General features: G+C 44.7%; 1 protein-coding gene across 1 annotated transcript in view; it reads left to right on the top strand.

Annotated features, from left to right (window-relative positions):
- Window positions 1-20,881, top strand: part of GALNT12 (polypeptide N-acetylgalactosaminyltransferase 12) — a 648,514-nt gene that overhangs the window by 386,547 nt on the left and 241,086 nt on the right. Inside the window, exon 5 of the mRNA XM_086965330.1 lies at window positions 7,007-7,124. Within this exon, the coding sequence (XP_086821456.1) occupies window positions 7,007-7,124 (118 nt within the window). The remainder of the gene's footprint in view (window positions 1-7,006; window positions 7,125-20,881) is intronic.

Below are 20,881 nucleotides of genomic sequence, written 5' to 3'. Positions count from 1 at the left end.
CCGAAGACGGCTGAAATGCCAGAAACCGGTCCCCGGTAGCTTGTCTCCTTTCTGGTGAAGAATTGGCTTGGTAGTTTAGTCTGCCCTGTTCCCATGATGCACTGGGCCAGGGACAGACTGATTTGCATATAGCCAGGTTCTGAGCTGGGATGAGGCAGTGAGATAAATAACGGTGATGGATCAAGCCCTGATCTTTGGACTGGGTAAGAGTGGTCTGCTTAAATCAGACACTCTGTTCATCACCACCCCCTTTTCTGAATCGTTTTTGGCCACTATAGGTGTGGCAGGGTATACTCAGACATGAGTCCCTTTCTCACTGCTCCATCAGGATTCAAGCAAGCCGGGCCGAAGACGGCTGAAATGCCAGAAACCGGTCCCCGGTAGCTTGTCTCCTTTCTGGTGAAGAATTGGCTTGGTAGTTTAGTCTGCCCTGTTCCCATGATGCACTGGGCCAGGGACAGACTGATTTGCATATAGCCAGGTTCTGAGCTGGGATGAGGCAGTGAGATAAATAACGGTGATGGATCAAGCCCTGATCTTTGGACTGGGTAAGAGTGGTCTGTTTAATTCAGACACTCTGTTCATCACCACCCCCTTTTCTGAATCCTTTCAATATATACAGCGCGTTCCCTAAACATACACGAGTCCAGGTCTTGAATCCACTTGGCGCTCTGAGGTGACTGAGCAGCTCCCCACAACTGTGCTATATTGCGCTTAGCTATCATACAAGCCAGAGTAACCCATTGTTTCAGGTACTGGTTAAGATCTGTCGGCTCCCAGACATTTAAAAGGCATCTGCGCGCCTCTAATCCGACCTCACAACCCAAGACATCTCGCAGAATATTGTGAGTGGCGCACCAATAATTTTGTACTCTAACACAGTGCCATAGTATGTGTAAAAATGTAGCAAGCTCTCCACAACCTCTCTTGCATTCTCCACTTGTACTCCAACCCATCCTCACCAGACTCGGACCAGTAACATAAGACCTATGCAGAATCTTCAATTGTACCAGACGCAACCTCATCTGAATAGCTACAACCTTGGGGGAGGACACAGCCTCAACCCAATCCTCATCATCTAACTCTAATCCGTCGGCCACCCACGCCTCTCTAATGGACTTCAATGGGTCTTCCATATGGTTGATCAGTTTTCGATAAATCAATGAGATGGTCTTTTCAGGGATATGCCCATCAAGCACACGATCCTCAAGGGGGGAGGCCTCGGGGAGGGTGTCTCCCGGCAACACTTGCGAGAGGAGGGCATGTCTGATTTGGAGATAGCAAACGCGCTCATTATCGTGGAGGTGGTGACTCTGTTGGAGTGCCTCAAAAGTCAGGATCTCCCCTTTCCCCCCTTTATCTGACTAATTCCAATCAACTCCCCACTTATTAAAGCCCTTGGTCGTCCACAAGTTGCCCAACTTGACGGAGCCAAAGAGAGGGGTAGCAAGAGTCAATCTACCATCCCATCCCAGGTTTCTATTAGCCGCATGCCAAACCCTGACTGCATGCGCCGTGGGGCCCACCAAAGAGAACCGCCCCGGCTGATTATATAAGGCCCGAAGGAAATCTCCTCCGGGGGACTGGCTACGATCCATAGCATATCCGGGGTCACCGGGTAGGCCATAGACTACATGAATAATAGCCGCCAATTGAGAGGCCCAATAATATTTCCTCAGGTCAGGAAGCCCAATACCTCCATCATACCAGGCAAGGGTAAGTTTATTATAAGCGATACAGGGTCTACCATCCCAAAGAAGCTGTCTCTGAAGAGCCTCTATCTCCTTGAAATATTTGGCAGGTTCAGGGTCCATAGCGTTCTGGAGAACATACAGGAATCGAGGGAGGGCCAGCATCTTAAAAAGCACCGCCCTGCCTAAAAGAGACAAAGGCAACGCCCTCCTACGCTCCACATCAGCACGCAGTCTAACCAACGGCGGCAGCAAGTTCTCAACATATCTAGTCTTAGTGTCCAAGGCAATATAAATTCCCAGATATACAAAACCTTTCGTGACTATTTGAAGAGGGCAATTCTGCGGTATGACAGGCGGGTCTCCCGATAACAGCAACAGTACAGAATTAACCGAGTTAATGGCAAAGCCTGAAAACTCACCAAACACTCTGAGGTTGTGGAGTAAAAGATCTAGCGAGGACCTAGGTGAAGTGAGATAGAGAAGCACATCATCAGCATAAAGAGAGATCTTGTCCTCCCAGTCAGGGGACCACCGCAGTCCACGCATCATCCTCTCCCATCTTCACCCAGGCCGCCAAGGGCTCCAGCGCCAAAGCAAACAGTAGGAGCGAGAGAGGACATCCCTGCCGGGTACCTCTCCTTAATTCAAAATCACCGGATTGGCAATTATTGACAACCACGCGAGCCAATGGAGCGGTATAAAGCAAGCGCACCCATCCGATAAACTCAGATCCAAAGCCCAGTTTCTCCAACATAGCAAATAGGTAGGACCATTCAATCCGGTCGAAAGCCATGGTGGCATCGAGGGACACCAAAACGGCGGGTTGAAACAAATCACGGGCCCTGCCCAACACTCCATGCAAACGGCGAAGATTTAGTGCCGTATTGCGACGCAGCATAAAGCCTGATTGATCCGAGTGAACCAGGGTGGATATAACCTTAACCAACCTAATCGCGAGTACTTTGGCCAAGATCTTGGGTTCCACGTTGATCAATGAGATGGGTCTATAGGAAGAGGGAGAGGCTCGGGGCTTACCTGACTTGTGAATCACGACAATGTTGGTGATACGTTGATCGTAGGGGAGCATGCCAGTTTCTTTACTTTTCACAAACATGGCTTTAATATGTGGCGCAATTTTATGGGCATTTAATTTATATAGCATGATAGGAATGCCATTGGGACCTGTAGCCTGCCCCGAATTGATACTCCTAATAGCTCCCCCAATTTCGTCGTCTGTAATGACGGAATCCATATATTTCCGATCTTCCTCGGACAACGCAGGCATAATAATATCCCTAATCATCTCAGAATGTTCAGGGCCGGTATGAATATCCCACGAAGCGTAGACATTTTCAAAATAACGACCAACGGAATCCGCAATTAACTGAGGATCTGTTAGGGTCTCGGGACCGCCATCGTCCAGCTCGGGGACCAAGCGGGAAGCGCGTTCTCCTCTCTCCAGCCACGCTATTAGCTTACCTGCCCTATCGCCGTGCTCATAAATCCTACTCTGGACCTCGTTGTGCTGCGTCACAGCCGACTCCCTAGACAGCCCATGATATTCATCCTGCTTGAGGCGTAGCTGTTGCTGATTCTCAGCAGTCGCATCACCGGCGACTTGCTCCTCCAGGCTAACCACCTCAGCCTCAACTGCGTTAATGTCAGCCAATCGTCTCTTTTTCTTGCCTGCAATGAGAGACAATGCCTCATCCCGCATGACAACGTTATAAGCCTCCTCCCACAACGTCTGGGCCGAATCCACAGATTGTGCTGAAAATAGCGCTCGGCGGCCCCAAACAGTTCTTTCTTAACAACTGGGTCACGAAGGTGCCAAGCGTTGATAGGCGCAGTTCTACCCGCTGTAGGCTGTCCCATCTCAACTCTGACCCAGACAGGGGAATGATCAGAAATACCCCTACCCAGATGACGCGCCTCCCTTATGCTCTGCCTTCTTGATTATTTTAACAATCTCCTGACTTGGCTCCTGACGTCGTGGTTGAAACAGCTAGACTCAAAAGTATGAGAGCTGATTTGGTTTGGGGAAGACATTTGGTGTCTTTAGATACTGTCAGGCGGCCTACCCTGGAAGAAGGATTGGGGTGCCAGACTTTAAACTGCACTATCTGGTAGCCCAGCTGCAAAGGATCACCCTCTGGCTGAATGGATGGTGCCAATGTGGCCACACTGGGTCCTCGGAGGCCGGTGCCGAATCAGTGAGCACTTCTGGCCCAATTGCTGAGGTGCCTACCTGAAGGGGGGTGTGGCAGGCATAATATTAAAAGTGATGCTGGAGACGCTGCGTATGGAGGACACAGGCATGCCCATTGTATGCCCCTCATTGCCGCTAGCATCATTCCCACATAGGAACCTCCCCCACTTGACTGAGGTGGAACTGAAGCAGGACTGGTGACAGTGGGCAGCTCTTACTAAGCGTAAAAAACTGAGACCCCTGGAGGTACTTATTGACAACCACTGCTTGCCCCCTGGGCAGTTCCTCACTTATGAGACATTGACCTAGTCATTTGCAGCTCCCTGGAAGGCTGGGGGGGGGGAATAACCCAAGGCACATGGTTTTTTACATCTGGTGCTGGCCCTAGGGAATGGGAGACATCTGATTGAATGGCTTTATAGTGCCCTTATTAGGATGGTATGGAAGGACCTGGGCTCTCTGCGTCGAAAATGGAACACACTGCTATGCAGGAGAGTAAGTGGGCAAAACTGCTGGCCTATCCGCAGAAGGCATGCGAGAACACCAGGTTTAAAGTAATCCTGTGAAACTACCTTCACCTGACTTAACTCACCCCATTATATAGGGGGATCCTAAATTATGCCCCGCTCTGCAATGGATAAACAGCAAATAGCCATGACTTTGAAATCAGCAGTTGGCCAGTGCTGGCTCGATGGGAAGTGGCTGTTAAGGATTGTGCCAGAGCAGAAGAATGGGGGCGAAGAGACAGCCAGTAGACCCACTGTGGACGGAGGTGCTGAATGCCTTTGAATTTCCTGAGGAACATCCCCACTCATCTTAGGAGGGGTCAGGATCCGAGAGGAATACTGGAACAATTAACTTAGGGCATGCTTAAAGACACCGCTGTAGATGGCAAAAGGTGATCTGGTGATTGATGAACAGGGATGTGAGAATCTGCCAAGCCGAGTGGTCATACCCAAGGAGTGATACTGTAGATTTGTTGATAGTGGTCGCATCTTGTCTGTTCAGTAGGTGGGCTGGATAAATGGGGGCCGTGCCCCATGTGTAACCTCCTGTTTAGACCTTTAGTTGCTCTTTCACTTGGAACCCACTGTTTCAGTTCACTGTTGTATTAAATATGATACTGATTCCGTCTTGTTCTGTATACGCTGGACATTTGATGGCTCCCTCAAATTTTGAGCAATGCTGATGATGGGAGGTAAAGGGTTGAGCAAAAAAACCTTGTATTGTGTACAACCAACCAGATAACTTTTTTTTTTTTTATAATCATTTACTGATTTTGTGAAAAAGAAGGTGAATACATGGTACGAACAGCACAGCATGAGTCTCAGCACCACAACTTTTGACATATTGTAAGCAAACACATTTGTGACGTTATACATTTTCATTTGTACTCCAACAGCCCCAGGAATGGTCTTGGGGAAACAAGGACGATAATCAATTTGGTAAGTCTAGCCATTTACCTCACACCCTGCGATGCTTGGCCGGACAGCCCCATGCTTCATATAGAGGGAGTTCCTGCCTAGCACACTAGTCCACCCCCCTGCACCATTGAGAGACCTTGGGTGGAGAGGGATTTTCCCAAGCCATTGCTATATTGCGCTTGGCTACTACCAGGGCGGTGCCAAGAAACGTCTTGTCTGCTCTCGACCCGTCTAACCCATCTGTGACACCCAGTAATATATTTAGTGGGTTATGTGGGATCTCCCACCCCAGTACCTCTATGAGCTCAGTTTACCGGGTATTCCAGTATAAAGTTATAAGTGGGCAGGACCATACCATGTGGAAGAAGGCTGCATATTCGATCCCACACCTTGTACAAGAGGGGCTCAAGGTGAGGCCTGCCTTGTATAGGCGGTTAGGGGTGAGGTAGGAGGCATGGAGATAGTAAAGCTGAACCGGGCGAAGCCTGTCTGAGATTTTGATACTACTGGGGACCGTCAGAGCATCCCTCCTCCTCCAGAGGGCCCAGCCAAACCTCCCATCTGGCTCTCAACAAGTCAAGGGATGCTGGAGCGTTGTTGGTCAGAGAGCGGTATATACGTGAGACCCCTCCCATGCGAAGTTTACTTATTGTGATCTGAGCTTCAAGGGGACTGTGTTCTGGCAGGGATGTGCCAGTTTGTATGTGTGTGCCTAGGGTATGACGGAGTTGCAAGTACCTGTAAAACTAGGATGAATGAAATTAGTGTTTGAGTTGCAGATCTGAAAATGAGCGGATATGATCACTGACCCACACGTCTCCAAGCAGGGTGATACAGAAGAGGTAGCAACTCCTAAAACCCTCTAGGCCGCTCACCTCCCGCAACCATGTGCTGACGAACCAGAGAACTTATGGGTTTATGCTTGGAGTTGTCTTTCTTTGTAAGTTGTTACCCCTTGTGAAGGCATGATGGAACAGAAGACATTTACATGGTGTCCTGATCTATATTTGTGCAGTGTTGCGAAAAATTTTAATAAACACATTTATTAAAAATAAACAAGTCGAGTAAGAGATGCAAGCTGGACGTACTGAAAACACTACCTGGAGTTTCAAATCCTTTTCTACAGCATCTTCAATAGTCATAAAAAAAATTGGAATATTAATTAATAGGTGCAGGCAATTGTTACACAATTATTTTTCTGACATAGCTTATATGGAAGCAAGCTTAAAGTAAATTGTAAATGCGTATTGCCTTTTAAATATTTAAACATCATTTTTTGTGTTTAAATTGTATAATATATACCAGAAACTGCTTATAAATTAAAAAATGTCAAACCTGGAAAGTGTTGGAGATGCTCTGCTGTTGGTTCCCCTACTCATTTAATGTCCACTTCAACTAAAGTAGAGCATTGCATGGGGGCAACCTATTTAGCTGTATCAGACATTTTGGCAGAATAAAACTTGTATTTTGCTGCACAAAGAATTTGTTGATTGCAGGAGTACCTTCCATGTTCAACAGCTTTGTGAATAGTTGTGCTAATGATTGCAACATTATTATTACACTTTGGAAAGTGGATAAAGATTTTAGGTGTGGATTTAAAATTAAATATATATTGTAAGATTGCCTTTTCTGTTAATGTTTTGACAAATATTGTGTTTTTTAATAACCATTTTCCTCAGGTCCCCTACTATGGCTGGTGGGTTGTTTGCTGTAAGCAAGAGGTACTTCGAGTACCTCGGTTCTTACGACACTGGAATGGAAGTATGGGGAGGAGAAAATCTTGAATTCTCATTTAGGGTAAGTCGGTCATTCAAGGACCTACTTTAATATTCCATTCCTAATGATTTAAACATTAATTCTAGATGTTAATATCTGCACTAATATAAAATGTTAAATGTTACATTTTTCTCAAGATTAGCAATACATTTATAATCGCTGTCTGCCTATTTTCCCAATCTGCGATATTCTGTGATGTTTTTGCACCACGGCTAACTTGTTTGTTATAAACATAGTCAATGCTTACGTACCCGTGCTTCCTTTTTGGCAGATTTGAATAAATGATTTTGGTAATTCTTTTGAATTTAAGAATCCCCTGCAAACCAAGCCTTTTCTGTTGCATTATTCGTATTTTGATGCTTTAAAAGGTCAGGTAAGAACAACCCGTACCGTCAAATTAGGCAGACAATTTGGAAAACAGAACGAAACCGACCACACATTCTGGCATAAAAGAGGGCATTTTTTAGGGCGCCCATCAGTACCCTCACCAGCGTACATCAGCTGAGTATTGCCCATCTTAGGGAGTCCCCCTTCCTACCATTACACGTTAACTGTACTACACCTCGATATTCGTAGAGAAAAGTACATTTAGAATTAGTCTCCATAAAGATAGTTGTATCGTTTGCATATGCAGTTCCTTGGTAGAGTGTGTGGTACAATGTTAGGGTGTTTTTGTTATAGACTGTCACCGTGTTTTTATCTGCAGTTCTCTAGTATGTGAACAAAGTTTTCCCATAAGACGGAACATTTACATTTGATATACTTGAGGAACCCTCACCTCATTTCCTGCATGTTTTTTTCACTTTTGCTGTTTTCAACTTTAATTAATGGTGCTGTTTTCTGATTAAGATATGCCCATCTGCACATATGTTATGTTTACGGACTTGGCTGGGTGCTGCTCAGCTGTACGTGCGTGCCCACATGTTGGAACACCTAAGAGTGAGATTTTGAGGGCAAAATAGTAGGAGAGTACTAATTACCCATTAGTTTGGGGTATATTTTAAGATTCTTTGAATTAGCAAAAAAGAGAAAAATGACATCATTTTAAGTTAAACAAATCATAAGTGTTAGTGTGGAAAGTTGACATGCAGGTTACCGTTTCAGAAACATCAAATAAGATGAGGTAGTGCGAATTGAATGGGGCAGATTGATCTTTTCTACGGGAAAAGAGTGGAAGACTGCATTTGATTTGCACTTAATATTTACGATAATTTACCAGCAATGTATTTTTTAGGATTTATAGATCAATGAATTTATAATTATTGCAATTGCCAACAATAATAACGTGTCTCAACAGGAACACATCATGAATCATATTGAACTACAAATGAAGCCGTATGTGTATGCATCTTCAATTGAAGATTTCCTTTTCCTTTATATGAGTAGAATGATGGGTTGTCGCACAGCAAAGTTCAGTATTAAGGTCAAAAAACGAGTGTAAGAAAAGTAGTCAATGTTAGTGAGGTTTGCAGCCCAGGTGGGGTCTCTTGTCAAGGACGACCAGTTAGTTAACAAAAGAAAGTGCCTCCAATGTCAATTAGAGGCATCCCTCGGCGCTCCACTCTGAGAAAATTCAAATCAATTCAAATAAAGTTCCATGTAACGTTTGAATTCTTATATTGTATTCAACAAATCAAATTTTTCATAAACATCCTTTCATTTCAAATATCGAGTTCATTGAGCGATGTTTCAAATAACACAAATCACAGTCCAATGCATTTCGGGCTGTCTGCCCTTCGTCCGGGACAATAGCTAGAAGCAAGACGAAATAGAATCTATGAATCTAATGCATTATATGTTATCAATACGTCAAACACATTAAATGACACGATCATAGTAACAACGTAAACCGGTTTTGTGCTCTCCCATAAAGTGCGTGCATGCAGAAAAAACAACATTAAATAGAAATCTCACGTGTTATTCGTGTTGCTCTCTTTGTATTAAATAGAATCCTGACAAAATAAAATAGGGAAGCTGTTGCCTTGACCTAATACAGGGAAATGTAACTGAGTGAAATAAGGGAATTTAGAAACGGTCAGGCGGAGAATTATTGCTTACTTCTCGTACGCGACTAGCGTTCATGCAATGTTTCTAAACGGGTTCTCCTTAGCGTCTGGCGCGAAAAAACATCTTAAGAGATGGCAGCCAATCATAGTGTACTTTATAAGATAAGAACTAAAGTTGGTAATAAGGCATTGTTTGATACGCTAAAGGTTCCGATCACGTGGTCGGATTCCCACCAATCTACGGTGGGTAGTGTGAATTGTTTACATAGCGAGCTTACCTGAAAACGTATCTAAACATGAAAGTTAGACATCGCACAGAGATGCATGCTTAAACACGTAATGCATGTCTAAAAGAAAAGAATAAATCTGAACAGATCAACCCATACGTACTGTCCAATACAAAAACGTCAAAAGGTTATATCAAGATATGAAACTAGAGATAACACAGAAATTCTATGCGATCATTTAGGCCATAGGGCTTGCTAGAATTAAGTAAATAAATCCAATGATTCTCTCTTTGCAGGAGAAAACGATTATTGTCTCTGCCTTCGATTTTCTCCACTGTTTCAAGTACCACATATTGAAGTTGAGAAATGTTATGGTTGGCTTCTAGAAAATGCGTGGCTATGGTAGATCTCAAATTTTTTGTACGTATGTTTGACTTATGTTCATTCAGTCTAGTCTTGATTTTTCGTTCTGTCTTTCTGACATATGTCTTGCCGCGTGGACATTTGAGCATATATATCAAATCAAATTGGAACTGTCGCAAGTTGCATTGACTTTTAGACTGATTTTGTTTCCCTTCATAGGAAGGGTTATTTGATTGCCTCTTATTATGCTGTTGCAATTCCCGCATTGTAAACAGGGACGTGTACCTCGGTATTGTTTTTGGTCAATTGTAGTGCTTTTTAACATTTCACCAAAATTTCTGTTCCTGGTGAATGCAAAAATGGGAGGATTTTGGAAAGTCTGTTGGAAATCAGGTTCAGCCTTGAGGATGTTCCTATGACTCTTAATGATCCTTTTGAAATTATAACTCGCAGTGGAGTATTTAGACACAATTGTCATTCTGTCTTGTTGGGGTTTCTGTTTGATGGTTAGTAGATCTTTTCTTTGCATATTTTCAACTTTTTGTGTGGCTTCCTGGATCAAGGGTTCTGTCACTGCAATACCCTTCTTCCTTCACCTATTACCTACACGTATCACAAACCCCCCCCTTCCTTTCCAAACCTTTGGGGCACTATATAATAGTCATTGATCAATGTATGTTTAAAGTGACGTATATACATGATACTAGCACATTGTGAATAAAACAATGTGGCTCTAAGATTGGTCTCTTTGATTGTTTATACTTTCCTTGTTATTATTTTGCATGTTTACTGGGACCCCTTCCCATACTTCAATTGACAACCCAGGTCCCCGTAACTCTCTCTGGGTACAACCCCCCTATTTATAGCCCACCCAAATGTCCATGCGGCAAGACATATGTCGGAAAGACAGAACGAAAAATCAAGACTAGACTGAATGAACATAAGTCAAACATACGTACAAAAAATTTGAGATCTACCATAGCCACGCATTTTCTAGAAGCCAACCATAACATTTCTCAACTTCAGTATGTGGTACTTAAAACAGTGGAGAAAATCGAAGGCAGAGACAATAATCGTTTTCTCCTGCAAAGAGAGAAACATTGGATTTATTTACTTAATTCTAGCAAGCCCTATGGCCTAAATGATCGCATAGAATTTCTGTGTTATCTCTAGTTTCATATCTTGATATAACCTTTTGACGTTTTTGTATTGGACAGTACGTATGGGTTGATCTGTTCAGATGTATTCTTTTCTTTTAGAAATGCATTACGTATTTAATCACGCATCTCTGTGCGATGTCTAACTTTCATGTTTAGATACGTTTTCAGGTAAGCTCGCTATGTAAACAATTCACACTACCCACCGTAGATTGGTGGGAATCCGACCACGTGATCGGAACCTTTAGCGTATCAAACAATGCCTTATTACCAACTTTAGTTCTTATCTTATAAAGTACACTATGATTGGCTGCCATCTCTTAAGATGTTTTTTCGCGCCAGACGCTAAGGAGAACCCGTTTAGAAACATTGCATGAACGTTAGTCGCGTACGAGAAGTAAGCAATAATTCTCCGCCTGACCGTTTCTAAATTCCCTTATTTCACTCAGTTACATTTCCCTGTATTAGCGTAAGGCAACAGCTTCCCTATTTTATTTTTTCAGGATTCTGTTTAATACAAAGAGAGCAACACGAATAACACGTGAGATTCCTATTTAATGTTGTTTTTTCTGCATGCACGCACTTTATGGGAGAGCACAAAACCTGTTTACGTTGTTACTATGATCGTGTCATTTAATGTGTTTGACGTATTGATAACATATAATGCATTAGATTCATAGATTCTATTTCGTCTTGCTTCTAGCTATTGTCCCGGACGAAGGGCAGACAGCCTGAAATGCATTGGACTGTGATTTGTGTTATTTGAAACATCGCTCAACAAACTCGATATTTGAAATGAAAGGATGTTTATGAAAAATTTGATTTGTTGAATACAATATAAGAATTCAAACGTTACATGGAACTTCATTTGAATTGATTTGAATTTTCTCAGAGTGATGCCTCTAATTGACATTGGAGGGACTTTCTTTTCTTTTCCTTTATATGGCATTCCTGGATTTAATGAGTTCCTTTGACGAGGTAGATCAAGAAAAGATACTTGAAGTAATGCTGTATTTGGGTGTTTGTGTCAGCCTAGCAAAGAGACTGTTTTATGTTCAGACTCTAACTAAAGAGATACACATTGCAAAAAGAAGAGGTGGGGTTTCTTTCACGAATCAATCCTCTTCAACAAAGTTGTTAAATTGGCCCCTAAGTTGCAAGGGTAAGAAGCCCAGAATGAATGGCCAAATACAAATTATTGTTATCTGGTGACACCTTATAAAATAGTTGTGATGAAAGGAGGACTAAGGCAGAGGACACACATTAGAGTATTGTCTGTTTTGTACGGCCTACACACCAGTAGCATTGCAAGACATCCACAGTGTAAAGACAATATGGATAGTGCAAAGTATTTCAAGGCAGATGTCTTGGCATATGGTAGGTATAACAATAAAATTGACTGGCATAGAGCTGGGAAGAGGACTTACTGCATAAATACAAGTTATGGGCACCTAGTTTAATCTACCTGGGACATGACACATCAGACAGACAAAAAGATGAACCCTACTGCCAAATATGTGCTAAGTTCTGCTGAAGAAAAAAATCCTTACTTTTTTTAGGAGAGGTATGCTAATTTTTTCGGGTTATTAGAGTTTTAAAGTACAGCAATACAATAAAACATTTAAATAAACAATATGTTTATCCATGTCTAAAAACCTCTAGAATACCACACAGAATGCAATTGTATTAAGCGTCCTGCCCTCGATTGTCAGTCTCAGTGATCAAATAGTATGTAAATGGGAATACAGTTCATTAAGTAAGTGTATGCAGTGTGTCCTACATCAAGTACCATCTCTGTATCGCACCCCGGTGTGTTTCGAAGGGCACCCTTGTGCCTTGTATACTGTTTTTTCAAGTATGCTTATAACTCCATTATGCTCTCTATCCTGCTTAAGTTGAGGCATTAGGTTGCTGCCATATGCGATGAAGATATTTAAACTGGATCACTCAAATTGAGCCGAAATCTTGGCTTTATGAGGGTTCATCGGTGCTATCGAAAGTCATTGAGTTGGCCAAATAATGTTCCAATTACCTTCTTAAGTCTGGGAATTAGGGTTTTAAAGACTAGTATTCTATATATTGTGACTTCACCATTCTCTGTTTCACAGGATATTATCTATTTAGCTCCCAAAGAGTTGAATACAGCAAGGTTCAAAGTCTCTGGCAAATATGGGCTGAGTTCATGTCTGATCTGAAGATATCTGAAGATTGGACCTCCCTAGGCCAAATGCACATTGCAAATAGTCAAATGAATTCAGGGCACCAATGTGAATATGTCCCAAAGCTGTACTTTTTAAAGAGTCCCTACTTCTGTATGCCCCAAGAGTGCTTGTAAGAAATTGCCCCTCTTTGCATTGTTACCCCCCACTTTTAGCTTCGTTTCTGATGCACTGTCTCTCGGTGCCTGTGTTCTTTCCCACAACTGTACCTTTGTCTCCATAATTGTCACATTTCTGGCACAGAAGTTCCTTGTAAAAGGTACCACTGGTATCAAGGGCCTTGGGCTGCAGCATGTATTGTGCCACTCCCAGAGACCCTTCACCAAGCACATACCCACTACCATGGCAAACTGTGTGTTTTGGTGCAGCTAAAACTGAAGAGTCGACATGGCGCACATCCCTGTGTGCCATACTTACAAACCCCTGCCTGTGGCATAGGTAAGTCATCCCTCTAGCAGGCCTCACAGCTCTAAGGTAGGGTGCACTATACCACAGGCGAGGGCATTGCTGCATGAGTAATATGCCCCTACAGTGTCTAAGTCCATTCTTAGACATTGTAAGTGCAGTTAGGTCATATTGAGTACATGGGCTGGGAGTTTGTCATTACGAACTCCACAGCTCCATGATGGCTTTTCTGAACGCTAGGAAGGTTGATATCAAACTTCTCAGCATAATGAACACATACTGATGCTGGTGTTGGATTAATTGTAACATGCATTCAGAGGGAATCTTATAGATGTCCCTTGAAAAACGACCAATTATTTGGTGTGCAATAGCCTGCTGCTCTCAGACATGTTTCTGACCCCCTGTGGTGGGAGACTTTAGCTCTCATGGGTTAAAAACAAAGTCTGCTTGGGGTGGAGGTGTTTCTCACCTTCCCCCAAGCAGGAACAACATTCAGGGCGGTCAGCCTCAAAGGCTCCCTGTCCTTTGTTATGCTAGCCAGGGTCTCACCAGCTAGTGCAGATGCCCGCCCCCTGACCAAGTCCCACTGTTGACGGCAAGGTCAGCTGGAAAATTAGTAAGCAGGAGAGGTGTGTCCCATCCAAGCCAGAACCATCCTAAGGTGTCCCGCGCTGAAGTGCCCCCCTCCTTAGGAATTCCTCCATGTTGGATAGAAGGATTTTAGCCTATTGGGTTAGGTGATGCCCCCTCCCCAAAGGGAAGGGACACACATTGGGTGTAATCAATCTAAAGGTAAGTAGCCCTTTGGCTACTACCTGCACGTAACACACCTATATTGAGTATTTAGGGGCACCCCTGAACCTGGATCCTTAGATTCCTGGAGACCTAAAGAAGAAGGACCAAAGAGCCATGCAGCAGTGAAGACTCCAGAGCACAACTGACTTAGCCCCAGCCCTACCGGCATGTCCGCAGCTTTCGAAGAAACCTGCTCGAAGAAGTGGCTTGTCCTGCAGGCCCAGAGACCTCCACAACCCTGGGAGGACTGCCTGCCTTCCCTAAAGACCAAGAGCTCCTGATGACAACGCCCTGTTCATTAAGAAACCAACACCACCAAAGACACCCTTGCCTTCTGGATCCACGAGTCCAACCCACTCTGCACCCAGTGCCCGCAGCCCGAGTCTGAGTGGCCCACCGTCCAGAGAAGTCTCCAAGGCGATCCTGACCTCAAACATCTGTGGCTGCCCTCTCCTGAAGTCCATGAAGACGCCTGCAGCCTCTACACGGAGGGTGCCCCTGACCGCTCTGGTGAAGATTTTCCGACTTTGAAAGGCCCACCTGCATCATCAGCCCCCGACCTTGGGGAGCCCAGATGATGATGCCCAAGTGTCCAGCGACATCCCAACCTACCTGCCCAGTCCTAGGTCACCTTTTTCCATCCTCATTGTCTAAGCCTGCAGCCTCTTTATGAAACTGAGTACCTCCATCCGCTTGCATTAGGCCCCCAATGCTGTCTTTGCACCCTGCACCCAGCTGCCCCTAAGCCGTTGGAGGTGTATGACTGGTGCTGCCTTGTGTCCCCACCAGGTGCTTGCCTAATCCCCTAGAGCCTGTGCCCTAAAACCGCATATACCTTACCTGCAAACCATGCATCTTCAACCACTCCCAGACTTCATAGACTAACCCTGGGCTCTGGGCATCACCTTTGACCTCTGCACCCCGCCTCCCCTGTGCTGCTAGCGGCGCAGATTTAGGGCCCACTTGAACCTTGCCCTGCCCGAAGACTGCGATTTTCAGTAGTGTACTTACCTGTTGGTGTGCATAACTGTTAGCTTTCATTGGATTACATTGTATTTCTTTCTGTTTGCCTTAAGAGTCTATTTCCTGCTTTGCTAAGTATTGCTACTGTTGTCTGACACCACAAAGTATTTCTAATATGACTATAAAGTGTTGCTATTGCTGTTTGCAAAACATTCCTACTGAACCTGAAAGTATTGCTATTACTGAACTGCTACTGACCACCAGCAATTGAGTTCTTCTTGGTTCTAAAAGAAAAGTAACAAAGTAATATTTTTATACAAACATTGCACTTGAAGTTGGTCATTGAGTGTGTGCTTCATTTATTGACAGTGTTTGTACAACAAATGCTTAACACAACCCTCTGATAAGCCTAATTTCTCAACCACATTACCACAAAATAGAGTCCGGTATTATCTACTTTACCCAACGTAAAGCCTCTCAGGATCCACTGGACTCTGCACACTATACCTTACTTCGGTATGGTATATAGAGCCAGCTTCTTACAATGTTTACCTGAGTTACTTTTGCGCCACACCACAAAGGAATCTCCCCAGTGAACTTCCCGTCCCGTCCTATCTGAGACATGTAAGTTCTTTAAACTGGTAGGGCCATCTTTGTGGCTTGGGGCATGTCCGAGGGTTGTTTTCCACTCATAGCTGTAGTGGAGGTGGGGCGTTCACACACAAGGATCAGCTATCAAGCCTAAATGCTGGGTCACTGCTGAGTATATACCCAGACATTTCATACTAGGAGATATGATGCTCTGTATTAGGATGCTGTCAACCATTGCCAGTCCACCATCATTTTTTTATTTCTCTATTGGTTTTGAAAAAATAGTATATGCAGTTTTTTATATTACCTTTTTCCAGCACACATGTGGGTTTTATAGAAATACAGATTCTTTGTACAGTCAACATGCCCCACCTTGTTGTATATTAATCTTAGCATACATTATCTTCTTAATTGAGCAGGATTAATTTCAGTGCATCAGTAATAGTACATATTAACAGATCACCTTCAAAGCAACTTGCAACCTATATCCATCCCTACCAAATATAGAGCAGTCAAAAAGCGAAAACAACCTTTAACGAAAGGAAAGGCCTGGCCCAGTAGCAACTGCTGTGTGAATCATTGAGATCACCTCAAGCGGTCCCAGAAGAAACAGGGAAGGAGGCCAGAGGGCCCATGGGGTAGGTGTACCATGTGTGGAGACCCCAGATATTTCTCAACTTGCCAGTTAGTGTACCAAAGATCCTGCTGACCTGGTATTTGGTGATCCTCCACTCACCTGTCCCAAGGCGCCTAGTGTGGGGGGCATAGTTGACCCTTGGCTGTAGGCAGCAAGTAGTTCTCGAAGTACCCCTTGTGTTACCGTGCCCACCTCTGTCCAAGATTTCAATTGACGGACGGTGAAGTACCCTCTTCTAGCGGTTGGTATGCCTCCCAATGAGTCAACGGGATATACAGAGTTGCAGTCCCCGACCCTCAGTGCATCCCCTCCCAACATGGAAGGTTATTACGAAGAATGCTCAGCCAAATCTGTGCTCAGTTCAGCCTCAGCTTCTTCATAATGCTGGAAGGGGATGTGCCGACGGTAGGGGACTGCCACTCTGTACGCCCCTTTGGCTTGCGTAGAAGCGTGAGCTTGATCCCTAGCATCTTAGCCAACATCCCTCCTTCCTTGCGCGAATATTCGAAGACTACCATTTCTGACAGATTGCAAACTGCCAGCCAGCCAGAGATCCACTGTAACTGCTACAAGGTAATACAATCAATAGTCCGGAACACCTAGGGTGCCACTGGTCGTCTACTTCTGGAGCTTGCACAGCTACCCCCTAGTACTTGGTCTGTTCCATATCCATTCCCAAATCAAGGCATTATTGGAGCGAAACCATGCTCCTGGTATCTCAATGGGGAGGATCACAAAATAATAAAGGACCCTCGAATTACCATTTTTGTCAACACTATTTGGGCCATGACTGGGGGCTGTAGCATTCTCCAAAAGCTGCACTGCGTTTAATGCCTCGCAATATGCTTCCAACATTTTCCTCTCAGATCGCCATCCACATGATATGCCATGATTCCCAAGTACTTAAGGGATCTGGGTTTCCACTGCACGCGGAGCAGCCGCCCCAGCTCTGTTAGTCCCATGTATTCAACCAAGACTTGGAAGGTGCAGGACTTCCTCTGATTTGTACTTAGATCAGATACCTATCCAAAATCATCCAACAGCAGGATGTACCACTGGTTTCACGTTTGGGTATTGCTCAAAACAACCAACGTGTCATCTGCATATAGTGAGCATCTATGCTCCTTGCCGTACAGTGGAATCCCTGGCCCTCCAGTCGCAGCAGATAGCTGCCCGCAAGAACCCCATTGGTGAAAGGGGGCAACCCTGCTGTGTGCCTCAACAGATCCTAAAAAAGTCGGATATGCACCTCCCTGTGGATGCCTAGTTATAACCGCTTGTAGGTAATCTCACCTGAGAGTGTCCAATGCTTTCGTATGCTCATGGAAAAGATCAGTGCTTCAGGGAACTGAACTTTATCCATTTAATGTAATATCTGGTAAAGCGTTGGATGTTATGTTTGGGAATTATGTCATTTTCTTCTATCTGCACAAACATGGGAAGATAGTGTTGCAGACAGGTTAGGAAATTCACACTGATTTTCGGTCTAGCATACTCTGTGGACCACAGAACACTACTGACGTACTTGCAGGACTAATACTCAGCCAACCTTTGGATCTGAGTCATTATATACAGGATATAAGAATACATATTATTACGTTTGCATCTAATACTCCCGATTCTAATAGTACTAGGATGCTTGATTCCAGTCCAGGAAAGACATGGCTTGGCAGTTCGGGCTGGACTGTTCCCATGAAGCACAGGGTCAAGGCTGATTTGCATCAGGCCATGTCTGAACTGGGGTGGTGTGGAGTGCAAAAAAAACAATGGATTTAGGCCCAGATCTCTGTACTGGGGTGAATGTAGGACATTGTTCTGCATTCTGTCCATCAACTGTTGTTTTTGCATTTGTCACCCCGAGTGGGATGGGTATGCTCAGACGTGAGTCCCATGCTCTCCACACCACTGGAGTCAAGCTATCCTGGCTAAAGACGGCTGATAGCCAGAAACCGGTCCTAGGATGCTTGATTCCGGTCCAGGAAAGACATGGCTTGGCAGTTCGGCTGGACTGTTCCCATGAGGCACAGGGTCAAGGCTGATTTGCATATGGCCATGTCTGAACTGGGGTGGCGTGGAGTGCAAACAAACAATGGATTTATTCCTAGATCTCTGTACTGGGGTGAATGTATGACATTGTTCTGCATTCTGTCCATCAACTGTTGTTTTTGCATGGGGCCTAAGGGATAGGCCCAGCAATATTTGATGTGAACATGTCTCACTTTCTAAACTATTGCCATCTAACTAGAGTAGTTTGGGCCACATCTTGGTATAATGAACATGTAAATCCCTGAAACTTTATTGTATCATTTTCTTAGCTGCCTGGAGGATGGTCTCTTTTACTTTGAATGAATGCAGTTTTAAGAGGAAGTCACATGTACGTTTTCAATATCCAGGGGTCTGTCTTCCCACTGGGTGGACCCCTCTAACCTACTCTTTGTGCGATCGTCACAGAGGACCTTCGCAAATAGACCTGTAATAAATGCCTCTAAATGTGGAACCTCCGCACCATCATCTAGATCTTGAATTCTGATAATGTCCCGTCTGGATCTGTTTTCCAGATATTCAATTTTTAACAGTGCTGCTTGTGGCTGGGTTTGGAGGTATTGTGTTATGCTACCCAGGCCCTTCATACACTGTTCTAACTCAAGTGTCATGGCTTTCAGGTTCAGCACTCTGGTACCTACTGAATATACATGTTGTTGGAGGGAGGTCAATCATTTGTAAGATCTGCTTTTAGTTCATCCATTGAGGCAGCTCTATCCATTTTGAGTTCCGCTCTGAGTTCCGTCTTGAAATCTCATAGTGAGGAAAGCAAGTCTTCTTTAGTTAGTGTCATGACCCCTCTGGTCTCAGTGGACTTCCGAAAGTCCCACTCCTCTCCTGGGGTGAAATAACTGGACACCCTGTTGGGCTGTTTTTTCGGGGGCATAAATGCTGCCTCTTTGTAGAGGGCGGATGGTCTGCCATCTCTATTCCTGCTTCTTGTGTCCCACGAATCCTTGCCATCAGCACATATGCAGAGGGAGAATCCAAACAGCGGTACCACTGGCAGCCTGCTGCCCCTCGCAGGACTGCTCTCAGTGGGGCGGAATCATGCTGGACGTAATGCTCAAAGTAGATGAGCCTTGCCTCATCAAGTCTAGAATCAAGGGTCTGATCTCAAACCGTGTTCTGATTATCCTCAGCAAGAGGGTAGCAGTTAATGGCTGGCCTCAGACTGGATACACCGTGCACTAAGTCGACCTCTAACTCAGAGTTATCTCGTGGATTGTGTTGTAAGACACCATTTTAAGGTCAGGAATAGCACTTTTTACTGCCGCCCACAAAGTTCCAGGGCAGAGAATGATGCCAAAACACAGCTTAACAGCCATCATGGTTATCCCAGCCAGCTCAACATGGCAGGAGGGGGCCATCACGGCCACCGGACACCATCAGCTGCCTGTGGTGTTGGCAATTAATCATGATGGGGTCAGGCTGGTCGCTCGTCAACCTCCAATGCCTCCTACCTCATAAGCAGATGGTTCCAAGGAGTCCCCCCCGTGTACCGAGCCGGGTCTCTCCACGGAGCCACACCGGAGCAATTGCGACACCACTGAGGACCCTCAGTCAATGCCAGCCTGTTGCAGAGTCTTTATGGCACCCGGGCCTCCTAGCCGCACCTCACAGCGGGAACCAGAAATCGCCAACACTTTTCCCGCGGGGCGTGAGCGTTGCTCTGGCAGACTACCTCTTGTTCCCTTTACGTCAGGAGTTGCTGGGGCTCACCTCCGGTCTCCACTACAGCGGCCCGGTGCGGCCAACTTAGAAGGTGTCAGCCAGTCCGCAATCTGGCTTCATCCGCTATCAAACTACGACATCAGTGCTGAAAAAGATGGGGCATCGGCTTTACACTTTGTTATATTGCCAATTCGTGTCTCTGTTGCGTTAAATTGCTTAGATGCCTCTTAATTGTGTAGCTGTGGTGGCGGAGCCACCGTGGATCACATCCACTTGGCCATCTTGGCTGACCACTCCTCCCCAGCTCTTTTCAAGATGAGGTCTCTGTAATGCAGTAGGCTATTGTAAGAAGCTGGCTTTTTATGTAGTTTTGCCAATGTGAGGGCGCGCCGTGCAAAATGTCCAGACGACCCTCATGTGGTTTACAGGGCTTACTTTTAGTAATCCCAAGTGCTCTAGTTGTGGTAGTGTGGTTGAGCAGCTTCGGCTTATCATAGAGGACTGTTGAGCATTTGATGTCCACACACAGCCAATAAATGGTTCACACGCTCATAAAGAAATCCAAGACCAATTTATAAAAATTAAGTAGATTTTATATGAATTTAGACACCAAGATCTTAAGAATAACTTAAGTACTTTCAGAGTTATTGATTTTAATACAAACCATTTAAATCTTCAAGTAAAGTTTTTGGAGGTAT

The sequence above is a fragment of the Lissotriton vulgaris genome, chromosome 4_1 (assembly GCF_964263255.1).
Source record: "Lissotriton vulgaris chromosome 4_1, aLisVul1.2, whole genome shotgun sequence".
Taxonomy (NCBI): Eukaryota; Metazoa; Chordata; class Amphibia; order Caudata; family Salamandridae; genus Lissotriton; species Lissotriton vulgaris.
The sequence above is the reverse complement of the archived record's forward strand: the minus strand, read 5'-3'. Positions and strand labels throughout refer to the sequence as shown.